Raw genomic sequence first — 24,669 nt, 5'->3', positions numbered from 1 at the left:
CTACTGGCAAGTGATAATATTATCACGTTATCGAATATTCTATCTCGGGTTCTTCGTGTGACCACAGACTGTCCTGACCCTAAAGATTTGAAATATTCAAATTAGGTTTCAGACGATTGTTATGTTATGGCTTGGCTTCTCAACGGCATGGAGGAGTTCGTGAGCACTAATGTTATCTTTGTGGAAAGTGCTAAGGAGATGTGAGATGTCTTACGAGGCCTGTATTCGAATGACAAGAATGTTTCTCGAGTTTTCAAATTATATGAAAAGCTCTTCTCTCTTCGCCAGGATGGTCAATCTGTTAGTAACTATTTTGCTACTCTTAAGGGGGTTGTCGATGAAATTCCGCTATACCATCTGTTCTCTTGTGATGCTCAGACTCGAAAGAACCAATAGGAGGAATTCTTGGTTGCGAAGTTCCTATCCAGTTTGGATTCCACTCTACGACCGGTTGTGGATAATCTACTGGCAAGTGATAACATTCTCACGTTATCGAATACTCTATCTCGGGTTCTTCGTGTGACTACAGACTGTCCTGACCCTAAAGATTTGAAATATTCAAATTAGGTTTCAGACGATTGTTATGTTATGGCTTGGCTTCTCAACGACATGGAGGAGTTCATGAGTAGTAATATTATCTTTGTGGAAAGTGCTAAGGAGATGTGAGATGTCTTATGGGGCCTGTATTCGAATGACAAGAACGTTTCTCGGGTTTTCGAATTATATGAAAAGCTCTTCTCTCTTCGTCGGGATGGTCAATCTGTTAGTAACTATTTTGCTACTCTTAAGGGGGTTGTCGATGAAATTCCGCTATACCATCTGTTCTCTTGTGACGCTTAGACTCGAAAGAACCAATAGGAGGAATTCTTGGTTGTGAAGTTCCTATCCGGTTTGGATTCCACTCTATGACCGGTTGTGGATAATCTACTGGCAAGTGATAACATTCTCACGTTATCGAATACTCTATCTCGAGTTCTTCGTGTGACCCCAGACTGTCCTGACACCAGTTTTTCCTCATCTTCTGACACTTCGGCTATGGTGGCTCACGACGATTGTGGGTTCTTTCATTATAATAGTAGTCGTGATCGTGGAACTGATACCACCCGGCGTAGTCATTCATGTGTTCTGGCCAAGTACATTAAGTCGAAGCAAGTTCACTGGGATAAGTCGAAGCAAGTTCACTAGGATGTCATTATCAGGATTCTCAAGTACATTAAGAAATCTCCAAGTAAAGGATTGTCATTTAAGAGAAATGGGCACCTAAAGATCAAAGTTTATTCTCATGTCGACTATGTTGGATAAGACCAATAGACGGTCTACTTCTAGGTATTGTACTTATGTAGAGGAAAATTTAGTAATATAGCATAGTAAGAAACAAACTGTTATTGCTAGATCGACTGCCAAAGCCAAGTATAGATTGTAGCCGATATGTTATGGCTGCAAAATTTGCTTGAAGAATTAGGTTCCAATGTACTGTGATAATCAAGCAGCTTATTCACATAAACATAGTTTCTCATGAGAGGACTAAGCATATTGAGGTTCACTGTCACTCTTTATTCGTGTGTAATGAGTTAGAAAATTGTCACTCTATTCACATCATCATCCAACCAAGTTGTCGATGTCGTCACTAAAGCATTAGGAGAAAAACAATTCTCAGAACTTTGTGACAAGCTAGATATGATTGACATATATGCTCCAGCTTGAGGGGGAGTGTTGAATACTTTCAAAGATTCCCTTAATTGTAGGGATTACGATTGATTTAGCTTAGCTTGATTATAGGGATTAAGATTTATTGTAATTAATGATTGATAGACATACCATAAGTATAGGATCCTCTTTCCCTCCTTATGTATATAAATACGTATATGTAAGCAAATTAGATTATTGAAATATATTATCTCTTTCTCTTTTACAACTCCCTCAACAACAACAATTGAATTTCAATTTATTCAAGTATGAACAATTCTAAACTTTATTAAAAAATGATTTATTTAACTTTGTTATGATTGCCTCCGCTTTGGGTTCTTTCCATCCCTCATTCCATTGTATTGTTTAGGATTTGCCGAGGAAGAGAATATTTGGTGAAGTCTACTACTTAGACAAACAGCTCTTTGCTAGGACTTTTTCTACCAAAAGCATAACTTTATACCATGTAATTGTTAGATTGGCCATCCTTCTATATTCAAAATAAGAGATTTTATTATTATTCCACCAAACTAAACTCCAATGTGAATCTATGAGATTGGTTAACATTGGCGCACATCATTTCCTTCTAATAATCATGAAAGTACTTATTTCTCCTTTAGCATAGTTCAATCTCACAAATCAAGTCTAATTTCTATACATGGTTAATTTCATTATTTCTTTACCTTTATCAATGATTCCACATGTATGACAAATTTACATGAAAATTGATTCTAAGGTTCTTGATGCATTCCAAAAAAAAGCATTTTCAACTTGTTATATTTTTGCATGTTGCACAGAATTAGCTTTTCCATTTTTTGTGCTTCACAAGACATTATTCACCAAACCATATATGTTTACAACTTTCAACAAAATGGTGTTAGCAAGCATACATCTTCTTGATATTACATGCACTATGATGTTAAATATGAATGTACTCAAGCTTGGGAGATGCAGTTCTCACCTGATGTTATCTCTCCTTAATGAGTTACCTCGTTAATCAGGTTGTCTTCTCACCAAAGGATCTTTATCACTCTAGTCATTTTCTTGTATTACTTGGTTACCTCTACCAACAAACTCAACCAATAATGCATCAGAACCCATGTCAATCCTAATTGATCTTTCTATCTCCTTATTTGAAAAATCATTGTTGAAAATTTTACCACATCACTTGGTGGGAGTCAATTTACAATTTTGTTAACAAGTCGAGCATAATAAATATATACGCACCAGTTTAAGAGCGGTATAGACACAAGATGTTAAATTCCTCATCAATGATTGGAGATCGATCCCTAGACTTATAAAGTACAACTCATACAAGCATCCCTGGTATCAACCTTACCAAAGAGATTTAACAATATCTGGAAGGAATTCGAATTGGACAACTATATTGAGAAGGAAGACGGACTAAGAAGAAACAATTACAGCCAACTAAGAAGAAAAAATTACAGCCAAATGGTACCAGTTTTTACCTTCGTCCCAGTGAGGAATCAGCTTCCGAGCAAGTTCAGGCTCATCGTTGGCCCTAACAGAAGAGGCAAAAGAAAGCAACTATACTCAGCAACAGAAACAAGTCAATCAACCGCACCACAATACCCCAGATCGAAGCGCGCTATCCAATCAAACTCGTATATAATTGACACGCATAATATACTGTTGAGTTCAGAGGTGGATGGCATAAATCCAATCTACCTTCTCGACTTTAGGTTCCGTAGTATCCTCTTGCGGCGGAGGTACGCCTGATCAACGTCGTAGGGAGCCCTGAAAGAACTCGTCAACCGCGGCAAAGGAACCAACATCTCTACCCTGGTCAACTTCCCGTTTCTTCTTCGCCAGAGAGTGAATTCGGACGATCCAGGTGAGCTGCCACACAAAGAGGCGCTGTGCACGACCCGCACCGCTGCCGGATTCCTGCGATCACTGCGGCTAATGCGCTGCGACAGAAGCAAGCGGAGGAACGTGGACGCGAAGAGTTTACGGCGGAGATGCTCTGAAGCAGCGCTTCTTCACTGGGGATGCAATTTCCTCCGAACCCTATGCATCCGATATCCGATCGATATGTCAGACGGAGGAGTAGGAAAGAATTAGGGAGGTTATAAAATGGTTTATAATTTTCTAATTTACCTTCCGCTAGCGGATGAGTTAGTAGCGAGATATCGAATCTCGATAAAATCAAGATAAATATCTTCCTTATGTGTTAATTATTATTTCAAAGGTTAGTAGTCACCCATGATTTATTTCCTCCATGTTGACTCTGATATGGATTGACCAGAGTGCTGGAGGCAAACATATTCACCTTTTTGTCATTATGGGTCAAGCATGTGAAGCCGTTGGATGATAGATTCTACATTTTATTATCATATTACTCATTTTACTTGTTAAGTTTCATAAATCCGAAAAAACCTAAAATATTTTTATTATGTCACTTTTTTTTATCTATAATTGAATATTCATTCTTCAATAACCATTATAATAAAGATTATTATGCTCATATCAAACATTTCACAGTCCATCCCAATTTATATAAAAATAAATAAATCAATTTATAATTGATCGTCAAATTAGATAAAATATAGAAGAAAGTTTTTTCCTCGAGGGTACACACGAGGGAGTCGTCATCTTCTCCTTCTCCACGTCAACCCCACCCTCGACACTGTTCCTCCTCATCACCTTCGGCGTAGGCTATTCCTGGTTAGTGAGATCGCCTTCTCCTCTCTCCCTCTCCTCTCGTCGGCACGCGCCACGTGCCGCGCGTCGCAGCTGCCACAAGCCTCCGGGCCGCTGCCGTCGTGCACCCCCTGCGGGTCAAATCTCATCGTTGTTGTAAGCCTCCGGGCCGCTACCGCGCGGCTACGCCCCCTCTTTGGTTGTCGTCTCCCACAGAAACCCTTGGCCGATCCACGACCTTTGTCGGCTTCATAGCGCCACCGTCATTGCCCTCTTCCTGCCTCCACTGTATGTCCTCTCCGATGCCCCTACAGCAACCTTCAATGTCTCTACAGGTGACTCCGGCATCCCTACAAGCGACTCCGGCAGCTTTACAACTGTTGTATCTACCGTTTTCGTCGCAGATCTGACCATTGTTGTGTGCTGACCGTCGAGCCGTTGTGCGACGACCATCGAACCGCTGTGTTTCGCTCTTCGCACTATTATTATTATTGTGAGTTATCATTGAGAGCCTTATTTGTTGTATTCATTTGGAACTTTGTTTGCTTTTTCATCTGACACAATTGATATAGGGGAATTATCATCTAATGAGAATGCAATGCAATCAATGATTCATGACGCGATAAATGCAGTTGATAATTCTAATATAGATGAAATATCAACACATGAAGTTTGGCAACTATATGACATGTTAGAGGCTAATGAAAGAGCAGTGTGAAAAGACATTTCATTTTGTCATTCTTAACTATCAACTACTACAAAGTTATTGAACATTAAGGTAGAATATAATTTCTCATAACGATGTTATGATGACATTTGTCAATTGATGTCATAATTATTTTCTGCTGATTACCTAATAACTGATAAATTTTATAGTACAGAGAAATTGGTCAGGGGTTTAAATTTACCTATAGAGAAGATTGATTGTTATATAAATAATTGTATGATATTTTAGAATGAACACAGTAAACTGATTGAATACAAAATATGTATTCACCCTCGTTATAAGAATCGTAATCGATAACTAAAAAAGAAAAATAAAAATATTATATGAAAAATAATGTATTATTTTACGTTAACGGTTAGACTTTAATGTTTGTATGTATTTGTTGTTAGGACCAAAAGTAGCTAGGGGGGTGAATAGCTCGTCGCGTTCGCTCGGTGCGCTTCGTTGCTTGGCGTTGCTTGTTTCTTCTTGGATGTGCAGCGGAAAATACAGAAACAAACACAAAACGCTAACACTAGGATTTTACTTGGTATCCACCTCACAAGAGGTGACTAATCCAAGGATCCACACCAACGCACACACCCTCCACTATGAATAACACTCCTTTATGGTAACTACCAAAGGCGGAGAAGCCCTACAACACTCTCAATACAAGAAGAAGAAAGGGAAATACAAGTTAAGCAAAAGCTTACAAGATGTGCAGTAAAAACCCTAACCCTAACTTCTTCCTCTTGCAATAGATCCGCCTCTTGACTTGGAAAGCCTCCAAGAACCTTCAAGAACTGGCGATCACGTGCTTGTAGAGAGCTGTGGAGAAGCTTGTGAAGAGCTAGAATGAATCGGTGAAGTTCTGCTCGCAGCCATCGCACGCCTGCAGCTATAAACGACGCCAACGGTCGGATCCCGATCGATTCAAATGCTCCGAATCGATCGGGGAGGCTTTGGATCGATCCAAGGATCGATCCAGAGCGCCTCTGTGCTCTGGATCGATCCAGCGCTTATCGCGCGAAGCAGCATCGTCCCGATCGATCGGCTGATCGATCAGGACCTCTGGATCGATCCACGGATCGATCCAGAAGCTCTCTGTTCGCTGGGAAGAATCTGGATCGATCCACTGGTCGATCCACATCCTGGATCGATCAGCCGATCGATCCAGCACTTGGTTTTTGCCCAAAACCAAGTCTCAAACCTCCCTAACCAACATCCGGTCAACCTTGACCTGTTGGTACATCATGCCTCGCATCTGGTCACTCCCTTGACCGCCAGACTCCCAGTGTCCGGTCATCCTTGACCCACTGGACTTTTACTTGTGCCAAGTATCCGGTCACTCCATTGACCTACTTGGACTTCCACACTGATGTCCGGTCAACCTTGACCAATATGGATTCCTTCCTTGCCAAGTATCCAATCAACCCTTGACCTACTTGGACTTCCCAACACCGATGTCCGATCATCCTCGATCCATCTGGATTTCCCTTGCCTGGCTTCACTCACCAGGACTTTCACCTAGCTTCACTCACTAGGGTTTTCCATCTGCCTAGCTTCACTCACTAGGACTTTCACCTGGCTTCACTCACCAGGATTTCCTTCTGCCTAGCTTCACTCACTAGGACTTTCACCTGGCTTCACTCACCAGGACTTCCTTCTGCCTAGTTTCACTCACTAGGACTTTCACCTGGCTTCACTCACCAGGATTTCCTTCTGCCTAGCTTCACTCACTAGGACTTCCTTCTGCCTAACTTGCCAGTTAGGACTTCCCAGTCAAGTATCCAGTCAACCTTGACCTACTTGACTCTTCTTCAATCAATATCTTATTGCCAAACATCTAAACCCTAACCAAGACTCAGCTTGGTTAACCAGGTCACCCTTGACCTGAGGGATATTGCACCAACAATCTCCCCCTTTTTGATGTTTGACAATACCACAATAACACTTACAATCCCACATGTAAGTTAGGCTAATCCTATAGCCTCCTTCTTCATGCCACTAGGTAATGAACCCATAAATTAAGCTTTTCATTCTCCCCCTAAGAGGGCAAACTCCCTCTAGGTAATGAAAACCTAACTTACTTCCTTTCATTCTCCCCCTATTGGCACACATCAACTCCTTACAAAAAAAACATCAACCCGTCTTTGGACACACATCAACCTATGCTCCAATTTTGGGCACACTTCAACAACTCCATTTGTTGAAGACTCTCCCCCTGAAGAGTTGCTCATCGTGATCACAATTTCACTCATTGTGATCAACTCAATATTGAAGGTCCCATACCCTTCATTATCTTTAACTTCTCCCTCAATGTTGACAAATACCCAACCTTGAGCATTTTCAACCACTTGAAATGATGAGGATATCCACTCCCCATTTAGTTTCAAATGCTCAACCTTGAGCAAGTTCATAACGGAAGGTTAACCACCTTCCAAGGTTCATGAAAAATAATTTTCATGTCTTTAAAGAGTCCCTCCCCCTAAAGACATGGTGGTAACTTCTGTCATTGCACCAACAATGACTTGGAATCCCTAAACCTTTAGGAAACCCAGATTTAGAAGTTTTGAGGTTCAAATGTTCAAAATTTGAAACAAACCTCAACCTAAACTTCAATGAAGTCTTCCTTAACCATTCCATCCTTGTTTTCAACACGAAAACACCCTTTTTATGTATACAAATGTATTTTAAGGGTTTGGAATGGTTACCTAGACTAAAATAGGTTCAAAGTGCTGAAATCAGGCTTTCCCAGCCAAAATCAGCAACTTGGATCGATTGGAGTTGGGTTCCAATCGATTGAACCTTTCTGAATCGATCCACTGATCGATTCAAACTACCTGAATGCCATCTGAATCGATCCATGGATCGATTCAGGCACTCCAATCGATCCATGGATCGATTCAGGCACTCCAATCGATCCATGGATCGATCGGAGCTCTGATAGTTGCTGAAATTCCATTTCAGTCAACTTCAGAAACCCCTAGAAAATTCTACAAAAATTCAAAAATTATGAAATTTCGTGTAGACATTGTTTAGGGCATATATTATCAAGGAAAAATAGTTTTCTATGAAAATACATCATCTTTTCAAAGATTGACACAAACTTGAAAACTTGCAAAAACTTTAGTGTTTTCTTCAAGTTTGTGTCTAACTATTCAATGGTGATTACTATCAAAAGATAGCCTTCACCAAGGTTTTCCAAAAACATTTTAAAAACATTTTCAAAACCAATATCCCATCATGTTCCTTGGGCATAATGCACATGACTTGTACATTAGCTTTCCCAATGATGGGAAAACACATAACTATGTGTTTTGATGAACCTAAAACTCAAAAGAATGCACTAAATCAACATCTTGAGTTTTGTTCATCTTCCTAACATCTCACTTGTATCTAATGTGCACTAAAACACATACAAGTCATCTTATAGTCCTTGTGAGATGTAAGATTTTGGTTTTGCCCTATTCTAGGGATCATGCATATCTATCTAGGCATTTTAGATATATACTAGACATCCACCAAGGATGTCACTTGTTAATAATTGTTGTTAAATGCCTTTTGTCCTTAATTACAAGGAATTAAACTAATGCATGATAATGTTATGGCATACATCAAAATAAAATAACTTTCAAAAGAAATATTCCTATAACTACATGATGTATGCATGACATGACATGGTATTTTTGTATTTTTCATAATAAAATATGAATGCAAAAATAGTTATGATGTCATGGCATATGATGGGCAAACAATCATGACAAGATTTAGCATAAATAAAATATACCTAGATTAACTATCTAAGCATCCTTAAAATCTTGGCTAAACTTACAACTTACACCTAGATTGCCCTAAAGTGCTTCAAGAAAATACCAAAGCCTAAATTGGCATTTCTAATTCCCTTGATTAATGTATGCCAATTGAAATTAAGCGTATTCCTCAAATATTGGCAAATTTCATTTTTCCACAAAAGTAGCACTTTTAAATTTAAGGCCCGGATTGCCTTAAATTTCCTAAGAACATACCAAAATCCCAACTTGGTAGTTCTCAAGATTTTCCTAATTTGTGCCATTTTAAGATAAAATCAGTTTTCCACCATTAGGCACATTTTACTCTTTCAAGGAGTAAATAATAGTTCCATTTCATTTTCAAAAGTTAACAAAAACCTTGAAAATGCTCCTTGAGTGTCAATTTCCTCAAAGTTGGGTTAACTACCCTTCTAATTGGAGTTGACACTCTCTAACCCATTTATGGGATAGAGAAGATGCTCCTAGGAACCCAACACCTATTGGTGCTCCTTGGATGCTCTAGGTACTCACTAGGGATAACTTCCCTAGATACCTTCCTAGTGACCTTGTTGGGCTTCTTAGAAGCCTTGGTCACATTTTCTAGGTCAACCCTAGGGATAGCCTCCCTTGTGACCTTGTTAGTGACTTTCTTAGACTTCTTAGAAGTCTTAGTCACTTTGGTTGCAAAAATACTTTTAGGGATGACTTCCCTAGTATTCTTGACTTGACCACTAAACCTAGGGTTTGTTCCATAACTATATGGAACCCTATGATAACTAGGCACATCCTTCTTAGCCTTTGGTTTGTATCCCAAACCTCTATGGCTATTTGATGGCTTTGACTTTCCTAGCCCTAGGTTTTGCTCATTTTGCCCTTTTAGGATATTTTCCATCCTTGTTAGGGTCTTTTCCATTTTATCAAGTCTTGATCTCAAGACTTGATTTTCTATCATTAAATCCTTAGAATTTGGTTTTTCATTAAGTCCATGAGCATTTTGGTTTCTAGGCTTGTATCTAAAATCCTTAGAGTTATTGCCTAGACTTTTACCTACATTCCTAACCCTAGGAGTGATAGTCTTAGCATGTAGGGCCACATGCTTTTCCTTAAAGCCCTCATGCTTTCTATTCTTATGGTAAATTGCATTAAAATGATAAAAGTTAGACCTATCATGCTTTTTACCATAATGTAAAGGAGTAGGCTCAATAAATGTTACCTTCTTCTTTACCTTGGAGGCTCCCCCTTGACTAGTGCCTCCTTGAGCCTTGACCCTCTTCTTCCCCTTGGGGCATTGACTACGATAATGCCCCTTTTGATTGCAAGAGAAGCATATAATATGCTCCTTGCTCTTCTTTGTGTTGAGGATGGTCTCCTTGGGCTTCACCTTGCCCTTTTGTGCCACTTGGCCCTTCTTCTTGGCTAATTTAGGGCACTTGCTCTTGTAGTGCCCATGTTCCCTACATTCAAAGCATATAATATGATTTTTATTATTAATTGAAATATTTATACCTTTGCTTGTAGGGGTGGCATCTTTTTCTTTGGATCCGGAGGTAGAAGCTTCCTCTTGATCGGACCTTGATTCTCCTCCATTTGATTTTTCTTGACTTGTGGAGGTAGAAGCTTCTTCCTCCTCTTCTTCTCTTGACCCGGATGTAGAGGCTTCTCCTTCTTCTTGATCCGGTGTCACCAAGGATTGCTCCCCCTCAATCCTAGAGGTGGAGGCTTCATCATCTTGAATATGAAACAAGGAATATGCTCCCTCCTTGTTCCCTTCGTTGCATTTCCTTGAGGATGAAGCTTCTTGGATTTCCTCTTCTTCGGAGGTTGAGCATCTCTCAACCTCGGAATCCTCCTCTTGGTCTTGCTCCAAAGAGTCTCCCTCTCTGGATTCTTCTTGATCTCGTACAGTGGAGGGGATCTCTTCATGAAGCTTGGCCAATTTGCTCCAAAGCTCCTTGGCATCTTCGAATTCTCCAACTTGAGCCAAGATGTGGCTAGGCAATAAGTTGACCAAAAGCTTGGTCACTTTGTCATTTGCCTCGCCCCTTTGAATTTGCTCCGAGCTCCATCTGCTTTTCTTTAGAAGCTTGCCCTTGGAGTTCGTTGGAGCTTTGAAGCCTTCCATTAGAGCAAACCATTGCTCTATCTCCATCATAAGAAAGTTTTCGATTCTTGATCTCCAAGAATCAAAACTTGTGGAAGTGTATGGTGGAGCCACCCTTGTGTCAAATCCAAGTCCATCTTGGAATTGCATCTTGAAGTTGAGCTTGATGAAGTCTTGAACTTGAAGAATTTGCTCCAACTTCTTCACCCTCTAGCTTTTCTTGACCCTTCCGGCGATGATTCCGGTGAAGAGCGGTCTTGCTCTGATACCACTTGTTAGGACCAAAAGTAGCTAGAGGGGGGGTGAATAGCTCGTCGCGTTCGCTCGGTGCGCTTCGTTGCTTGGCGTTGCTTGTTTCTTCTTGGATGTGCAGCGGAAAATACAGAAACAAACACAAAACGCTAACACTAGGATTTTACTTGGTATCCACCTCACAAGAGGTGACTAATCCAAGGATCCACACCAACGCACACACCCTCCACTATGAATAACACTCCTTTATGGTAACTACCAAAGGCGGAGAAGCCCTACAACACTCTCAATACAAGAAGAAGAAAGGGAAATACAAGTTAAGCAAAAGCTTACAAGATGTGCAGTAAAAACCCTAACCCTAACTTCTTCCTCTTGCAATAGATCCGCCTCTTGACTTGGAAAGCCTCCAAGAACCTTCAAGAACTGGCGATCACGTGCTTGTAGAGAGCTGTGGAGAAGCTGGTGAAGAGCTGGAATGAATCGGTGAAGTTCTGCTCGTAGCCATCGCACGCCTGCAGCTATAAACGACGCCAACGGTCGGATCCCGATCGATTCAAATGCTCCGAATCGATCGGGGAGGCTTTGGATCGACCACGGATCGATCCAGAGCGCCTCTGTGCTCTGGAAACGCGCCTGGATCGATCCACAGATCGATCCAGCGCTTATCGCGCGAAGCAGCATCGTCCCGATCGATCGGCTGATCGATCAGGACCTCTGGATCGATCCACGGATCGATCCAGAAGCTCTCTGTTCGCTGGGAAGAATCTGGATCGATCCACTGGTCGATCCACATCCTGGATCGATCAGCCGATCGATCCAGCACTTGGTTTTTGCCCAAAACCAAGTCCCAAACCTCCCTAACCAACATCCGGTCAACCTTGACCTGTTGGTACATCATGCCTCGCATCTGGTCACTCCCTTGACCTGCCAGGACTCCCCACCAAGTGTCCGGTCAATCCCTTTGACCCACTTGGACTTTTACTCGTCGTGCCAAGTATCTGGTCACTCCATTGACCTACTTGGACTTCCACCAGATGTCTGGTCAACCTTGACCCATCTGGACTTCCTTCCTTGCCAAGTATCCAGTCAATCCCTTTGACCTACTTGGACTTCCCAACACCAGATGTCCGATCATCCTTGATCCATCTGGATTTCCTTCCTTGCCTGGCTTCACTCACCAGGACTTTCACCTAGCTTCACTCACTAGGGTTTTCCATCTGCCTAGCTTCACTCACTAGGACTTTCACCTGGCTTCACTCACCAGGATTTCCTTATGCCTAGCTTCACTCACTAGGACTTTCACCTGGCTTCACTCACCAGGACTTCCTTCTGCCTAGCTTCACTCACTAGGACTTTCACCTGGCTTCACTCACCAGGATTTCCTTCTGCCTAGCTTCACTCACTAGGACTTCCTTCTGCCTAACTTGCCAGTTAGGACTTCCCAGTCAAGTATCCAGTCAACCTTGACCTACTTGACTCTTCTTCAATCAATATCTTATTGTCAAACATCTAAACCCTAACCAAGACTCAGCTTGGTTAACCAGGTCACCCTTGACCTGAGGGATATTGCACCAACATTTGTCACATCAACTTGTCATATGTGTCACGCCCCGAAGGAGTCCCTGTCCGAAGAAATTTCGGCAGCATCTCCCCTGTACGGCGGACAATCTGAAACTTTACTACATCACCATATACCTCATGTTGGGTTCTTCGGGCCGGGAAAACCGCTTTTTCGCGTCGCGGAAACCCCGAGTCACCCAAAGCCATGGATCTCGTGCAAAGATTCGTAAACAAAATTTCCGAAAAACCTTTTCTTGTACGAGTTTGTAAAAACTTTAGATCTACACTAAAGTTAAGATCATTACCCTTGTAGCGAAGCCCTTCACGTTCCCGCTTGTCCAAGATGTCGCCGGATCTCTAGTTGTCAAAGTAGACAACCTCTATATGTATCCACACGGACACAAGTAGAAGGAGATGACCAAAACACAAGGTGTGCTAGCACCAATGGAGTGTTCGGCCAAGGAATGGGAGAAGGAGAAGAGAGAGCACCCAAGGGAGAAGAAGAGTGAATGAATCAATGAGAGGAAAATCAAAAAACCCCTTAGCCATCAAGTGGCCGGCCACTCTAGGAGGTGTAAAACCCCCACATTAATTCCAATTAATGTGGAGACCATTAAGAGTTGTAACCCCCATGAGGTGGCACTCTAGGATGATGTTGATCAACACTATTGGTCCACATCTTGCCACCTCACTAAATGACATGGCAACAAGTGTAACCTCCTCATTTAATGTGGGCCGGCCACATTAAATGCTATGGAGGCTTGTAACCTCCATGAGGTGGCACACATTGATGATGTGGAGCAATCTTATTGGTCCACATCTTGCCAACTCACTAGTGATGTGGCAAAAAGTCAAGTCAAACATGACTTTTTCTCTTCCTCTCAAATCAAGTCAAACTTGATCAAATCTCTCTCATGGTTGATCTAATCCAACTATATGATTCAAGCCAACTTAATATAATGAATCTAATTCATTAAATTAAGTTGATTTAATGAGTCATAATCTAAATTAGACTCATTAAATACATGAATCAACTTGAGTCCAACTCAATTAGCCCAATTTGGATTACTCTTAATCCAATATGATTCATCAAATGAATCTAATCCTCTTGGTTCATCATATGAACCAAATCTCCATCTAATTATCCTTAGTGTGTGACCCTATAGGTTCTTGTAACGTTGGCAATGCCCTAAACCCATTTAGGAGCATAAGTAATGAGCGGTATCTAGCAACACACCATTACTACCCAAGTTACAAGAATGTCGAGATCCGACATCACCTTGTGACTACCAATTGTGACTCCTCACAAAATATGTCAAATGTCCTTTGATCCGGCGGTAAAAATGGGGGACCCACAGATGGGGTCCCGTCCGAGCGGAACCAGAGATTACCCAGCCAAAGGTTTGGGTTTCCGACGCCAAAGCAGGAGAACCGGAGCCGAGTGGCCGAGCGGAGGTGTCCGCTCGGCCGAGGACAGAGTGACCGAGCGGAGGTGTCCGCTCGGCCGGAATCGTGGCGAGGGAACAGTAGTTAGCCGAGCGGCCTATTCAATCGGCTCGGGATATGGTATTTCAGCAAAGGCATGATGATTAGACTGTACGCAAGATGGCACTATTAAAGGCCCCACCATCACGTCACGGAAAGGTCGATCCAGTAGCTGTATGGTCTTATGGATGCCCTTCTGACAGGCCCACACCTAGGCATAGTCGAAAGCAGGTGATTGCTTCGATTGGTGTGCCCAGGCTCCTTCGAGAGATCTATATAAGGCCTCCACTTCTTCAACCGGAGGTACGCAAGTCTACATTTTCTAAGCCACTTTCTGATTCTTTCGCCTAACTTGAGCGTCGGAGGGCCGTCGCCGGGACACCCCCCCAGCTCGGTTTGTTGCAGGTTCGCCGGAGCACTCGAGGATCCAGCAGTCCGTTGACTCCTGGTTCGGACAGGATCAATTTGGCGTCGTCTGTGGGAACGCACCTGCATCCGAGCAGAGGCAATGGACGAGGCTGGAAGACTACATACCGTGGCACTCTCATAAGAAGAGTTTGACGCTATAGTCGAGGCGAGGGCAGCCAAGATAGTGGCGCAGCAAAAGGAGAAAGCACAGGCTGAGCGAGCACAACAGCAAACAACCTCGGCTTCAGCAGACCGCCCGGAATATGTTTCAACAAGAGGGTTCCCTCAGGCACTCTTCCGTACTCCCCCAGAAATCGCGCCCGCTCACGGGGAGCAAGGATCTTCATCCGATGAGCCTCCCGTTCGGGATCATAGGAAGGGTAAAGCTCCCCGAGCGAACGCACCACCCGAGCAGGTTCATCGACAGTTCTCTGAAGCCATACATCGGGATCCGTTACCAAAATACTATATACCACCGCCGGTCGGAGCTTACAATGGGACGACCGACCCCGACGATCATTTGGGGAAGTTCGACAGCATCGCCACCTTGCATCAGTACTCCGATGGCGTAAAGTGCCGGGTATTTCTCACCACTCTATCGGAATCTGCACATAGGTGGTTTCGGAGGCTGCCGGACGGCTCTATCACTAGTTTCCAGGAGTTCCGAGCAGCATTTCTTCATCACTTTGCGAGCAGCCGACGTTATCAAAGGACAAGCGTCAGCCTGTTCACCAAAAAGCAAGAACCAAGAGAATCTCTCCGGGCGTATATACAGCGATTTAATCAGGTAGCGATGGGCATCCCCACAGCCACCTCGGAGACAATGGTAAACGCATTCACGCAAGGCCTCGTGGAAGGGGACTTCTTCCGCGCGCTCATTCGCAAACCGCCCAGAGACTACGACCACATGCTACACCAGGCGAATGAGTATATAAATGTGGAAGAGGCGGAGGCTGCCCGACGGAAGGGAACTCATGCCGAACGTCCGGCCCAAGCCGAACGGAAGCAGCCTGCTGCCCATCAGCCACCAAGAGGACAAAGAGTTGAGGCATCCCTGGCACATCATGCGAACTCCCCGGTGGTCCAAGAGGTAGCGGCCGAGCGGTCAAAGATGAAGAAAAAGAGGGTATGGACCCCAATGTTTTGCTCTTTCCATAATACTGACTCCCACAACACCCGCGACTGTCGGGGCCTGCCTTCAATCACCCATCCCGTACGACGGGGTGGCCCTCGTCGATCGCCTTCACCCGACCGCCGGCAGCGGCATCAAGAGTCCGGTCGGCGAACATACAGGAGATCTCCCGAACAGCGGTGACCTAGGCAGTCCGCTCGGGAAGAGGAGAACAGAAACAACACCTCCCGGGGAGAAATCAATATTATTGCAGGTGGGCGACCGGAGGAGATTCACACAGGGCGAGAAAGGCAAGCGCCCGCAGCTCGTAATCCATGAGGTGGGTTGCAGCCAAGAAAGGCGAGCAGATTCGGGCCCAAGGATCTTGAGGGAGTTGAGGTGCCGCATGATGATGCCCTTATCATCAAAGCGGTGATAGCCAACTACACCATCCACCGTATCTTCATTGACACTGGCAGCTCGGTCAACATCATCTTCAGAAAGGCCTTTGGTCAACTACAAATCGATCAAGCCGAGCTGCTGCCCATGACAACCCCCCTCTACGGGTTTACGGGCAATGAGGTTCTTCCGGTCGGACAGGTAAGATTGGCTATCTCCTTAGGGGAAGAACCGCTCCGGCGAACGAGGACAACAAACTTTGTGGTGGTCGACTCCCCTTCATCCTACAACGTGATACTGGGGCGACCGGCGTTAAGCGAATTCCGAGCTGTTGTGTCGACGTTCTACCAGAAGATCAAATTCCCGATCGATGACAAAATCGATGAAGTACGAGGAGATCCGTTAGCCGCTCGAAAATGCTATGTGGAAATGGTCCGAGCTGAATCCAGCGCCGCGCGAAAGGCTCCACAGATCGAGGTACACGCCATAATCGAGAAACCTCCTGCTTTAATTTATGATGAAAAGGAGGAGGTTCGGATCCATCCGAGCCGATCAGAGGCTACAACCTTTATTGCCGCCAACTTGGAGGACGAACAGAAAAAAGAAGTGATCACTTAAATATCCGTGCCGACGAGCTCCGTCGTTAAAGATCGAGAGCCGCGCCGACCGGCTATAAATATCCGCGCCGACGAGCTCCGTCGTTAAAGATCGAGAGCTGCGCCGACCGGTTATAAATACCCGCGCCGACGAGCTCCGTCGTTAAAGATCGAGAGCCGCGCCGACCGGCTATAAATATCCGCGCCGACGAGCTCCGTCGTTAAAGATCGAGAGCCGCGCCGACCGGCTATAAATATCCGCGCCGACGAGCTCCGTCGTTAAAAATCGAGAGCCGCGCCGAACGGCTATAAATATCCGCGTCGACGAGCTCCGTCGTTAAAAATCGAGAGCCGCCCGACCGGCTATAAATATCCGCGCCGACGAGCTCCGTCGTTAAAGATCGAGAGCCGCGCCGACCGGCTATAAATATCCGCGCAGACGAGCTCCGTCGTTAAAGATCGAGAGCCGCGCCGACCGGCTATAAATATCCGCGCCGACGAGCTCCGTCGTTAAAGATCGAGAGCCGCGCCGACCGGCTATAAATATCCGCGCCGACGAGCTCCATCGTTAAAGATCGAGAGCCGCGCCGACCGGCTATAAATATCCGCGCTGACGAGCCCCGTCGTTAAAGATCGAGAGCCGCGCCGACCGGCTATAAATATCCACGCCGACGAGCCCCATCGTTAGAGATCGAGAGTCGAACCCGCGACTGTGAACTTACTGGACGGAACTAAGGACGCCAAATAACGAGCGTTCGCAAGTACTAAATTGATTAAGGCCGATCGGCCATCAGTTTGCCAATACTTCACATTCACTGAATGCAAACAGTATAGCCAAGCGCTAAACGATTTCGAGGAAAATGAGTCAATTGATTAACCTGATCGGTCGTCTAGTGGGAAACACGTGGAGCTTAACTGATTGTACGAATAAGCACCAAACAGACTAAAAAGGGGCAATGAAGGGCAAACAAAAATACAAGCAAAGGAACACAATTATGCCGAACGGCACGTACAAAAATTTTACATCCGCAGAGCGGATGAAATACAGAAAGTACTTGGAAGAACTCGCCTCACTCCGGGTCCTCAAAATTAAAAAAGGCGTCCGGGATATCGTCAATCATAGCCGCCAGATCTGAAGAGGGAATGCTCAGGTCAGCAGGAAGGTGCCCCCCCTTCTTCAAGTACGCCATGGTGACCTTGACCGCCTCGGCGAAAGTTGAGGAGACGTTGCCACCGAATTTTGCGCCGAACCGCTCCGAGCGGAGGTATTCTTGGCGCGCTGCTACTAGGCGACTCGGCTCTCCCTCCTTATATTTTCTGAGCGTCACCCGGGAGGCAATAAGTGAATCTTGGAGAACTTTCTGGTCAACCTCCGCTTTAGTGCGTTCAGCTGAGCGCCCATCCCGTTCGACAGTTAGTTGGGCTTCCAGCTCCTTAGATCGCTGATCTAGGGCTCGGACTTCAACTTTCATCTTGTCTAGATCAGCGATCGCCCGCTTCTTCCGGCTACTGGCGCGCTTCACGTCTGCGTCGCGCTTCTTCACCAAGCCTTCAAGTCGAGCCACCTCTGTAGCCAGGTCGACGGCCTTCTTCTGTTCGGCCTCGCGGGCTTGTTTCTCCCGCTCGGCCGATGGACCCCCCGAGACTTGGAGTTTTTCCATGAGATCCTCCAGCTCGGCCAACCGATGGCTAGTGGCGATTTGCTCCGCCCAATGCTGTAAGTGAAATAATAAGATCAGGAACCGAACAGTAGCATAGCACAGGAGGAAAAATGAACCTACCTGAGTGGCCTGCTGCATGTGGTTATCGCCGAGCTGCTTGGGCGTCATGAGGGCCACCCGAATCTGGGCGTCCTCGAAAAGTTTGGCGAGCGGACCCGTCAAGGTTATTTCATGAACGGGGCTTGATGGCCGATCGGCAGACAATAAATATTCCTCCGATGGGAATCGAAGGGTAGTCTTGATGGTCGGGTGGCCGGCCGGCACTTCTTCAGCCGCAGTCGCCTGGCCCGAGGACTCCCCTATGGTTGAAGTTTCGCCCAACCGTCGTAAGTGACGACGAGTCCGTGGAGGAGAGCCAGAGGGCTGTGCGGTGGGCGAGGCCACGGGGGTCCTGATCTACGACGGCGTGCGATCTGGAGAAGCGATCTCGATCGACGCCTGTGGTTCGCCCTCTTGGGTCGGCGGAAGGCTGGAGTCTCTTCGACGTTTCCGCTGAACTTCCAGTGGTGAATCCCACTGGGACTCCTCTACCGGAGCAGAGGAAGCAGATCCGCCTCAACCTCCGTTAGCGGATAGGGCAACCTCTGCTTGTGATGCCCCCCTCTCCTGCATCTGCCGGGCGGCTGGGGATGAGACCTCGCTCGGCGAGTTCTTTTTTGGTAGCCGCCTCAATTTCCACGGCCTTCAATTTCAGATGATCGGTAGCCTTGGAGCGCCACATGACTTCAGCTGCAGTGGAAGAAATTAAAATCAGTTAGACGAAAAAGGCGAAGGGAGTAAAGAGTCCTTACCCATGCGGTAGGGGAGATTGGCCCGAACGGGAGATAATCCAAAAATGTACAACACCCCCTTGAGAAGCAACTGGTCGATTTTGTACCGCTGATCGGACAAGTAGTTTGCCGCATGAAGGTAGGCCGGATTGCTTCTGAATTTGCCGAGCTCCGGCTGGGTCGGCACAGCGGTCTGCCATTTGGTTCGGAAGGCTCGCCGCTCGGGAAGCCGTATATAGAAGAAGAACTCCTTCCAGTGCTTATTGGAGGTCGGCATATTCTCAAAAAACTTGAAGCCTATTCTACTTTGGAAAATAAAAGTACCCAACTCGGATTGTTTGGGGTAGAAGAAGTAGTGGAATATTTTGGGGTCAAGTGGGATACTGTGCAGCCTAAAGAGGACGACCACCCCGCTCAGTAGCCTAAAGGAATTCGGCACAAGTTGGCCGAGCGGGATGCGGAAATAATTACAAACTTCTAAAATAAATGGATGGGTAGGAAACCTAAGGCCACCCTGGAATTGGTCCAGAAAAAAACAAATGGGGCCGGTCGGTCGGGTCGGCTACAACTATTTCATGGTCGTTTGGGATCCCGTAGGTCCTAACAACGCGCCGGGCGCGCTCCTCATCGAACCTACTCTCCATACTCGTATACCAAGGACCGTGAACATGGGTAGCGGGTTCGGAAGAGCTCGCCATCTCGAAGAGACAAAAGGACAGCAAGAAATCGAAGGAATGGGAACGAAAAAGAGGTAAAATGAGTAGGGAAGACCTAGTAAGCGAGGAAAGAAGGCTCACTGAGAAGGAGACGGGCGGAAAAGATCACCGGTGAGATGGTAGCCGCCGAAAAATAGGAACTGGATCGCCGGAGGCCGCAGTAGCAGAAGAGTCAGGAGGACAAAGCACGAGCAAACGTGCAACAGAGGAGGGGGACTGAGGCTTTATACGGCCGAGGCTGATCGGCCTCCACCGTCCGATCCAGGTCGCGAGAAACAAGGACGCCATCGGGCCGTCCATTTCAAACGGCGGTGTCCCATCATAAGTAACGCTGTTGCCACGCAATGGTCGACGCGTGGCACTGAGCGATTCGGCGCATTTAATGTGCACCATACCACGCACGCGCAGCCTTAATGGAATGGATTGCCGCCGTTCCCGAGGGGATTCGGACAGGCAGCAACGACGGCAGGCCGCATGAGTCACATCTGAGCGAGCGCCGAACGGCTGAATTCGGCGCACACGCCGAGCGACCGGTGGAATACTTTTAAAACAAAAGGCGACGAGCACCCGCTCAGACATACAGTCCAGTCAGTCGGACTCACTGCCTCCTTCGACTAGACTTGAAGGGGAGGCAAGTGATCCGGCGGTAAAAATGGGGGACCCACAGATGGGGTCCCGTCCGAGCGGAACCAGAGATTACCCAGCCAAAGGTTTGGGTTTCCGACGCCAAAGCAGGAGAACCGGAGCCGAGTGGCCGAGCGGAGGTGTCCGCTCGGCCGAGGACAGAGTGACCGAGCGGAGGCGTCCGCTCGGCCGGAATCGTGGCGAGGGAACAGTAGTTAGCCAAGCGGCCTATTCGATCGGCTCGGGATATGGTATGTCAGCAAAGGCATGATGATTAGACTGTACGCAAGATGGCACTATTAAAGGCCCCACCATCACGTCACGGAAAGGTCGATCCAGTAGCAGTATGGTCTTATGGATGCCCTTCCAACAGGCCCACACCTAGGCATGGTCTAAAGCAGGTGATTGCTTCGATTGGTGTGCCCAGGCTCCTTCGAGAGGTCTATATAAGGCCTCCACTTCTTCAACCGGAGGTACGCAAGTCTACATTTTCTAAGCCACTTTCTGATTCTTTCGCCTAACTTGAGCGTCGGAGGGCCGTCGCCGGGACACCCCCCCCCCCCGGTTCGATTTTGTTGCAGGTTCGCCGGAGCACTCGAGGATCCAGCAGGGAGCGCCACATCCCCAGCGTCCATTGACTCCTGGTTCGGACAGGATCATCCTTCTATCCTTGACATCTAGATTGATCAATGTGAGGCATAGACCGTGTCATCCTCTAATCAATCTAAATCTTGAACTCCAAGTAGACTCACTCGATCAAATGAGCTCAACATCTCATGTTGACTCATTTGGGCATGGCCATGCACTTCGTGGTCTAACTCTATCAAGAATATTGATGTCGCTCCCGTCATATGGGAGGGATAGATCTCATCTACATCACTCACATCTCTCTGCATAATTTATTACATACCCAGTAATCGCCTTTATAGTCCACCATGTTACGGGTGACGTTTGACGAAACCAAAGTACATAACTCCTTATGTAGGGATCCATGGTGACTTCAGATCAAAGGACTAATAGTCATACTAATAGCCACATGAGAAAGTATATGATACTCATATAACGATCCATGATACTTTCTCATGGCGGGTCATTCAGTATACATTCTCTAATGCATACCCATGTGTCAGCTTGATATCTCTATATCCATGACTTGTGAGATCAAGTCATCAAGCTGACCTACATGCTAGTCTTATTGTATTAACATTGTCCCTGAATGTTAATACTCGACTAGGAATGATTTAGAGTAGTGTTCCCTATATCATCTCACTATCGATTCAACCAATCGATTGATATAGGTAAGAACCTTTCTACTCTAGGACGTTACTATACTTATTTTATCTGGCACTAATACAAATAAGCATAATAACCAAAAACCAAATGCTTTAATATATATACATGAATATGATATACATGAGTCCATACAATCATCAAATGATTGGCTCTAGGGCTCTAACTAACAATCTCCCACTAGCACTAGTGTCAATCAGTATAGGCTCTAAGGCCTAATGACCTAGTGTGACCATCATGCTTCCTCTGTGCCAAAGCCTTGGTCAAGGGATCTGCGATGTTAGCCTCTGTAGGTACTATGCAAATCTTCACATCTCCTCTATCGATAATCTCTCGAATGAGATGGAAACGTTGTGAACTCTGCCAGCTCATAGCACTACCATTCAAGCAAAACACGAACCTCGACTGTGATCTTTAATCATCCTGATCGGTCTGGAAGTTAGCATCACTGTAACCCTTTACAGCTAGCTTATCATTGCCTCCATATATTAAGAAATATTCTTTAGTCCTTCTTAAGTACTTAAGAATATTCTTGACCGCTATCCAGTGACTTTCACCTAGATCTGACTGGTATCTGCTCGTCATGCTCAAAGCATACGAGACATCAGGTCGAGTACATAGCATGGCGTACATGATCGATCCTATGGCTGAGGCATAAAGGATCCGATCCATGCGGTCTCTCTCCTCTATCGAAGAGGGACCTTGAGTCTTCGAAAGACTCACGCCATGTGACATCGGCAGAAATCCCTTCTTGGAGTTCTACATGGCAAACCGTAGGAGTACCTCATCAATGTATGTACTCTGACTTAGGCCAAGCAATCTCTTAGATCTATCTCTATAGATCTGTATCCCAAGAATGCGGGATGTCTCACCTAAGTCCTTCATTGAGAAGCAACTCCCTAGCCAGGTCTTGACAGACTGAAGCATAGGGATGTCCTTCCCAATGAGTAGTATGTCATCCACATATAATATGAGGAAGACAACTATGTTTTCTACAACCTTCTTGTAGACACAAGGCTCATCTTCGTTCTTGATGAAACCAAACTGTTTGATCGCATCATCGAATCGAAGATTCCAGCTCCGAGAATGGCCTATAGCCATTTCTCGGAATCTGGTCTCATCACAGCTTCCTGATAGGTGGTGGGCTCATCCTCTATGAACACAATGTCATCATGGTCAGACAAGAGAAATGAGTATCTCTCAGGCTGACGACGTACCCTATCAGACCTGCGAAGAGGTATGTCTACTTGAACTGGTTGTTGTTCCTCAACTCTTTGTGGAACAACATCATCCACAACACTTTGTGGTTCCAGTTCAATTTCCATCGAGGCATTAGTGCTATTGTTCGCATCTTGAACTTCTTCAAGATCGAACGCGCTCCCACTAGTCTTTCTAGAAACAAAGTCCCTTTCTAGAAAGACCCCAGTCTTTGCCACAACTACCTTGTGCTGACTGGGAATGTAGAAGTAATATCCCTTAGTTTCCTTGGGATATCCAATGAAATATCACTTATCGGATTTGGGTCCTAATTTGTCTGAGACTTGACGTCGTACGTAAGCCTCTCAGCCCCAAATCCTCATGAAAGACACCTGAGCTTCTCTCTCAGTTCATATCCTATATGGTGTCTTTATCACGGCCATGGATGGAACTCGGTTGAGAATGAAAGCTGCCGTGTCTAGAGCATATCCCCATAGATATGTCGGAAGATCTGTGTGACTCATCATAGATCGTACCATATCTAATAGGGTACGATTCCTCCTTTCGGATACACCATTCCACTGTGGTGTCCAGGAGGAGTGAGTTGGGATAGAATCTCACACTCAGCTAGGTAGTCACGAAACTCATTGCTTAAGTATTCACCACCTCGATCTGATCGAAGTATTTTAATACTCTTGCCAAGCTGGTTCTGTACTTCATTCTTGAATTCTTTGAACTTTTCAAAGGATTCGGACTTATGTGTCATCAAGTACACATAACCGTATCTACTGAAGTCATCAGTAAACGTGATGAAGTACCTATAACCGCCTCTAGCAGTGACATTGAAAGGGCCACATACATCACTATGTATGAGTCCTAATAGATCAGTCGCTCTCTCGCTGTGCCCACTAAAGGTAGTCTTGGTCATCTTACCTCGTAGGCATGACTCGCATATCTCATATGATTCTAAATCAAATGAATCCAGCAAATCATCCTTATGGAGCTGGGATAAGCGCTTGTCATTTATATGACCTAAGCGACAGTGTCAGAGGTAGGTTTGGTTCATGTCATTTGACTTGAACCTCTTGGTACTAATGTTATAGATAGGGCTCTCAAGGTCTAGAATATAGAGTCCGTTTATTAGTGGTGCACTACAATAGAACATATCTTTTAAATAAACAGAACAACATTTGTCTTTTATTATAAAAGAGTATCCTTTCTTGTCTAAACAAGAAATTGAAACTATGTTCTTAGTAAGAGCAGGCACATAACAACAATCATCTAAATCTAGTACAAGCCCAGAGGGCAGAGATAGCTGATAAGTTCCTACAGCAACAGCAGCAACCCGTGCTCCATTGCCTACTCGTAGGTCCACCTCGCCCTTTGCCAATGCTCCGCTATTTCTCACTGCACATCAAGACAAATGTGAGAAGCACATCCAAGATTCTAATACCCATGATGTAGAAATCGATAGATTGACTTCTATAACATATATACAAGTGGAAGTCTCACTCGCTTCTTCTTAAGATCCTCCAAGTATACATTGCAGTTCCTCTTCCAATGTCTGGTCTGACGTGGAAGCAGGTAGCATC

The 24,669-nt window shown here is 45.4% G+C and overlaps 1 protein-coding gene across 2 annotated transcripts in view; it reads right to left on the bottom strand.

The window, feature by feature from the left end:
- The window catches only part of LOC122045427 (DExH-box ATP-dependent RNA helicase DExH14-like), a 77,640-nt gene extending 73,879 nt beyond the window's left edge, over window positions 1-3,761 (bottom strand). For both annotated transcript variants that reach the window (XM_042605650.1, XM_042605651.1), the window contains exons 1-2: window positions 3,376-3,761; window positions 3,156-3,208 (exon numbers count right to left, since the gene is read on the bottom strand). In XM_042605650.1, coding sequence (XP_042461584.1) covers window positions 3,156-3,208; window positions 3,376-3,482 — 160 coding nt within the window. In that variant the 5' untranslated portion in view covers window positions 3,483-3,761. The remainder of the gene's footprint in view (window positions 1-3,155; window positions 3,209-3,375) is intronic.
- Window positions 3,762-24,669: the final 20,908 nt, after the last annotated feature.

Source organism: Zingiber officinale, chromosome 2B (assembly GCF_018446385.1).
Source record: "Zingiber officinale cultivar Zhangliang chromosome 2B, Zo_v1.1, whole genome shotgun sequence".
NCBI classification, from domain to species: Eukaryota; Viridiplantae; Streptophyta; class Magnoliopsida; order Zingiberales; family Zingiberaceae; genus Zingiber; species Zingiber officinale.
This window is presented reverse-complemented; position numbering and strand designations above follow the sequence as displayed.